At 42.3% G+C, this 6,000-nt stretch overlaps 1 protein-coding gene across 11 annotated transcripts in view; it reads right to left on the bottom strand.

The window, feature by feature from the left end:
• Nucleotides 1-472: 472 nt before the first annotated feature.
• Nucleotides 473-6,000, bottom strand: part of LOC123597549 (S100P binding protein) — a 47,873-nt gene continuing 42,345 nt past the window's right edge. For 9 of the 11 annotated variants that reach the window (XM_045476553.1, XM_045476551.1, XM_045476549.1 and 6 more), the window contains 2 exons: nucleotides 4,920-5,007; nucleotides 473-3,099 (listed from right to left, as the gene is read on the bottom strand). In XM_045476553.1, coding sequence (XP_045332509.1) covers nucleotides 2,958-3,099; nucleotides 4,920-5,007 — 230 coding nt within the window. In that variant the 3' untranslated portion in view covers nucleotides 473-2,957. Of the gene's footprint in view, nucleotides 3,100-4,919; nucleotides 5,008-6,000 lie in introns of those variants that run through there. The other 2 variants (XM_045476554.1, XM_045476558.1) reach the window with 2 other exon arrangements.

The following is a 6,000-nucleotide window of genomic DNA, read 5'->3' as shown; positions in this document are numbered from 1 at the left end:
AGAACAACCATCAATTCTGTATGATCAATTCTGGTTTCCCACATCCCTTTTAAAGGGAGAATGTCCTGGGATAGCTCAGCGTCCTCCTTAATCAGCAGTGGCTCGGGAGAGACTGATAACAGAGGTCAACCATATAGCTGTGGGAAGGACTGTAAGGCAGCGCTTGTGTGATGGGGCTGAGCCGTCTCCCCCTCTGCAAAAACAGCACAGTGATATTTCAGGCTTTCTCTATGTCAGGCTCCTGACATGCACTATATGTAGCTGCAGATCCCAATCAATTTCAACATTTCTGAACTGCTGGAACGCCTTTCTCAACACTGTAATTTACCCTCAAAAGAATAGGGAGCACGCACCCTCGCCTCCCCAGTACCACAATCTACTAACTGCCACCCCCGCCCAGACCCCACTAACCTACCCACGCAAAAGAGGAAGGAACCCTCCTTCAAAGCCTGCAACAGACGGCTACAGTACATATGCCACGACAAGAACTTTTATTTCTTTTTAATGACATTAAACACAACTGCTACAAGGGAAAAAACATGATAAAGAGGAGGCACCAAACTTCAGTTTCATAATTGATCCCGACAACTCAAGTAAATCAGGCCTGTGTTAGATGCAAAACTACAGGTTATTTCAGGCTCTTAAAAGTAAACTATGTAAACAGCACATTTTTACTCTTTGTCAAGACCCCTGTGGTGAGAATGCCATCATGAACGAAGAAAGCTAGGTAGGCAGTTAAATGCACATAACCGTCACTCCAATAAAACAATACAGCAAGAACTCATCACCAAATACTAGTCTGAGAGGCCAGCACCACATAGGAGATATGCAGCTTTAAATACAGATTAAAACTCCAGATTTTACCCACCACCATCTTTAAGGCAAACATGCCTGATAATGAGTTTTCTTTGGCTTTGTTTTTTTCTTCTTAAAGAATACCATGTTAACCGCTAAAGAACAGTTCTCTCCTCCCCCAGTCCAACAGATTTAATTAAGCTGCTAAAGCTTTGGAAAAACAGAATTATTTGAGCAAAGAGGAAATGTGATTGTCACATTTTCTAGTTAACCCGTCACTCATTTGATTTGGCAAAGGCAAGGCTGCCATTACACATTCAGGCTTAAACCCTCCTGTACCAGGAGTGCAGGAACATGAGCCTAAGCAAAATGCTGTCCCTTCACTCCTTGGGCCGACTGTGGAGAACTAGACAGTCACAGTGCTAGTTACTCCAGCTACAATTAATTTTTATTATGCTGTGATTCCAAAGGTGGATGTCTGCTCGTCTCACTCCGTCATGCTAATTTAGGGAAATCTGGAGAAGTGACTGATTGAGTAAATGTCCATTATGCCAACTGAAATCGATTTTGACTCTTGGCTCTGAACAGAACTTCTTTGCATCTGGTTCCAGAATCTAAACCAAATGTCCAAGGAAGAGACTCCTCACCTGGATAAAAACAGTAAACACTTAGTGGCATCCATCTAAGTTTACTGGTGGCTTGAATGACTAAACTTTTCCCAAGTCATTTTCTAAAGCTGGGTAGGCTGTTTAGGATGAGTGCAGAGATGGGCCAATGGAACAACAAAAGCAGAAGGAGGCAGCTAGCCTGGTACCACAGGCTGCGCCACAGCGACTACGCCCAGCCTCCACAGAGCGTGAACAGTAGCGTGAATGCCGGACTGCAAAATCTCCCCAAAGATGTCTAGAGCTGGCTGTATAGAAAGAATGACGAACTCCTTGACATCCATTAGGCTGCACAAAGTCTGTCAACTTAAGGTAGAATACCAAACCTGAAGGTCAGGTTATGCTTTCGTGCACAGGCTTAATCACAACTGATTAGACCCACATTATCAGTTTTGTCAAGCTGTGTATCAGAGGTTTGACCAAATGAGATGGTAACATCCAGAAGCTAAAGGCACCTCTTGTTAACTACTAATGGAGACAACAGAGTGCCTCTCCAGAGTCTCTCCCACAGGATGATGGACTCACTGACTAACACATCAACTCACACTTGAAGTTGGAGTTGAGCAGATGAAACTGAAAACCAACTCACACCTCAGTAGGACTGGTTTGCTGGCCTGTCCTAGAGTGAAGACTCTGGATGGGAAGCTCTTTAATAAAGAGAGCAGGGAGGCTGCTCTTAAGAGGCATGTCTATGTCTAACAGGATACAGGAACACACCAACAGAACTTAAGGAGCACAGTGGTCACTGGGGAAAAAGAAGGCAAATCCTTGAGAAAAGAGAAGACAATCAGTCTCAAGACCACAAAGCAACAAGGGTTAGTCAGCAGTCTTCTGTCAGAGTTAAGATGTGTAACATTTATAAACCTATTGTGCAAAACAAATTTAATGAAGAATGGGGGCAGGGGGCAAAGAAAATAAATAAATAAAGGAGGCTAGTAAGTACAAAAAAGAGAGAAGATTTACACTTTTAATTTGTCCCTTCAACAGGATTTTTGTCCTGCTCCATCCTACTTCAGATGTGCTGGATTACCGACTTTAAAATACTGACAGGTATTCAGAGATTCAAATAAAAAAGTAAGAGGATATAAGTCATTAGCAGTAATTAATGCTGGCTTGCAGCCTGGTAATCTCTTCCTTACAGGAGATTAGAAGATGATTTCTTTTGGGCACCAGAAGTAGACTTCACCTCTGTGCAGAGGTGGGTGCTTTGCCTGAGCCTAGGTATTCTGGCTTGATGCTGGCTTTCAATTAGTGGTCACCTTCAATTTAAATAAAAAAAATAAAAACTTAACAGTGCTTAAACGCATGCACACAGACAAACAAGAAGGACGTTATACAAAAAAATTTCAAGTCAGCAACGGGAATTTCCAAAAGGTGGCAAGTTCTTTAAATAAAAATCTCGTGAAAAATAAAATTCAAAATCTACAAAGCACAAAAGAGCAGAAGATGAGCTGCTGCTCCGAACAGGACCTGGAACAGGACCCTGGATAGAGACCTTCACTGCTGATGGGGTGAGACAAATGGACTCGGTGGGAAATCTGGGAGACGCTGGAACCGATGGTGGCTTCGCATGTTCCTGTCAACCCACTGAGTCAGACTGTATCTTTGCAGAGGTTTCTGTCGGAACCGAGCGTAGTTTCTATCAGGAGAAAGGGAAAATAAAAACAGGAAAAATGAGTGTTTCGGCTGGAATGGCTATTTGTACACAAAAAATGGCCTAGGCAACTATTGGAAGAGTATCTTTACTTTTGGATAGCAGATACTAATTTTACATTTCAATCCTCACAATTTTAGAAACTTTGTACTATTTTATTTATATGAAAGTCACAATGTAAGTGCTATTTCCTTCCAACTCCCAAAGCCAAATTGCCACATAGGTATTATGGTGATATATGCCACATACACAAATGTTAAGAAAACCTAATACATAATGTATAATAACACTCAAGTAGGCAAAAAAAATTCTCTCCCTCAGGAAACATTTAGAACAGGATCTGTATTTCACTGCATCATGCTTGTACCTCCAACAGGACCTCACTGTCTGACACAGCTCAAGGTTGCTCAGGACTCAGCAGTTAAAATTAGAATAAAATTCCCAGAGAAGGTAAGTCATCATGTGAGTATCACATTGCAAGTTTGGAGACTGAATAATTAATAGCACGGACTCAAAGTTTCTTGAGATTCTCCTTTAGTCACCCCCAGTCCTTTAGGCTGTACTTCTGAAAAAGACCCTGTGTGATAATCTGAGCTCATTCTCAACCCCAGCTCTTCCTAATAACCACCTGGGAAGCTTTTTAAAGATTGAGATTCTTGCACCACACCCCCACCCCAACCCCTGACTTCATGATTTAGAATCCCTTGAGTCAGGGCCTGGACATCTGTATTTTTAGACATCTCCACAGGTGATTATGAGTAGCCAGAACTGAAAATAATTATAACATCTTATGACATTTATCTGGCCCTATATGCAAGTACTTGCTGAATTCTGTAAATACCTCACCTCATTTAATGCTGATAACAATCCTGCCAGAAAAGCACTCTCATTAATATTTTGTACAGGTAAGGAAACTGAGTCTCAGGTTAAATAACTTGCCCAAGGTCATAAAGTGGAGTAAGTACAAGAGCCTGGATTTGAATTCATACCTGTCTCCAGAGTTCATCTAATAACCATTACACTGCCCTGTCTTTCTGAGATTTGCTATCATTTTGGCAACTAGAGAGGAAACACTGAGCATAAAGGCCCTGGGATGGGAACACGTGTGACATATTAGAAAAATAGCAAGGGAGCCAGTGTGACTAGAACAGAATGAGCAAGGGGAAGAGTAGTAGGAGATGAGGTTGGTGAGCTAACAATGTCAGGCCATGGTCTTTATAGGGGACTGTGAGGGTGGGAAATGTGAGATGGAAAGTTTTGAGCAGAGAATCTCAATTTCTTTGGCTGCCGAGTTGAGAATAGTAGATGGGCAAGGGCAGAAGCAGGGAGACCATTTAGAAGACCTGTAACAGTCCAAGTGAAAATGATGAGAAATGGTCAAGTTTTGGATGTACTTACAGGATTTGCTAATGGACTGAATATGGGGTGAGAAAGTCAAAGATGACTCCAAAGTTTCTGTAACTGAATCAAAGTCACTGAATCGATGTGTAAAACCACCCTGCATCAAGAATCCAGAAGATTTCAGAACAGAAAGACCCTTGGACGTCAATTAGTGCAACATACTAGTTTTACTGATGTGAGGACCAGAGGAATGGAGTGACTTGGTCAGAATCATACATCTGGTTATAAACTGCAAAGCTAGTACCCGACCCCGCGTTTCCTGGATTTCAGTCCAGTTCTTACTCCACTATACTCTACCACTTCTTTTCTACCTCTGGAATTATACAATTACACCCAATTCCCCACCACATTCCTCCCGTGGCCAAATTCTACCCTTTTCCCCCTCCTCCTCATCACCCACTCACCGCATGGTGAGGTCCGAAGGATGCTGCCATTTTGGGTTTGACACATGATGAACTTGACCCATCAAGGCGTACAGTTCCCCCAAGGCACCTGTGACACAGAGGGATCATGGTTAGGAAGCAGTTCAATGAACTACCATATCAGTCTAGGTCAAAGCCCGTGCTTTCAGGGAAAGAAAAAACAGGCACTGATCCTAATACTATCTATGATTATCGCAAGCAGTCAGCACAAAAACTATAAGCCAGAGAGGGAAGCTCGCTCTCAGATGGTGGTGGTGATGATGACGACGACGATGATGGTGATGATGACGATGACAATGCAGCAGCGGCAATAATGACAGCCACCATTCATTCATTCATTCAACATTTATTAGCTCCTATAGTGTGTGAGGAACTTTACTGGTCCCTAGAATATGGTAGTAGACAAGACACTACCTGCCCTCAATTAAGTTTATATAAGGAGACAGGCAATTCCAAAATTTGTGATACGTGCAGTGACAGGAGAAACACAGGCTGCTATGTGAGCACAGAGACTGGAGGGTGGAGGTTTGAGCAAGCCCTCTCCAGAAGTAAACTACAAGCAGGGATCAAAAGGATCTCTAGAAGTTAGTGAGGCAGACAGGGGTAGAGGTGGGGGTGTCCAAGAGAAATAGCTAATACAAAGGCTCAGAGATATAAGACAGCAAAATACATTCAAGAAACGAGAGAAGTTGGGGCACGTGGGTGGCCTAGTCGGTTAAGTGTTTGACTCTTGGCTCAGGTCATGATCTCATTCATGGTTTGTGAGTTCAAGCCCCACATCGGGTTCTGCGCTGATAGTGCAGAGCCTGCTTGGGATTCTTTCTCTCTCCCTCTCTCCACCCCTCCCCCGCTCATGCTCTGTTTCTCTCAAAAATAAATTAATTATGGAAACCAATTTGACAATAAATTTCATATATTGAAAAAAAAATTTTTTTTAAATAAAAAAAATAAAGCGCTGGAGGAAAAAAAATAAATTAATTTAAAAAAAAAAGAAAAGTTGAGAAGAAGGCAGGTGGGGCCTTTTTGCTAAACAAGAAAAATTGCTGGAGGCAATTTCTCAACC

The sequence above is a fragment of the Leopardus geoffroyi genome, chromosome C1 (genome assembly GCF_018350155.1).
Source record: "Leopardus geoffroyi isolate Oge1 chromosome C1, O.geoffroyi_Oge1_pat1.0, whole genome shotgun sequence".
NCBI classification, from domain to species: domain Eukaryota; kingdom Metazoa; phylum Chordata; class Mammalia; order Carnivora; family Felidae; genus Leopardus; species Leopardus geoffroyi.
This window is presented reverse-complemented; position numbering and strand designations above follow the sequence as displayed.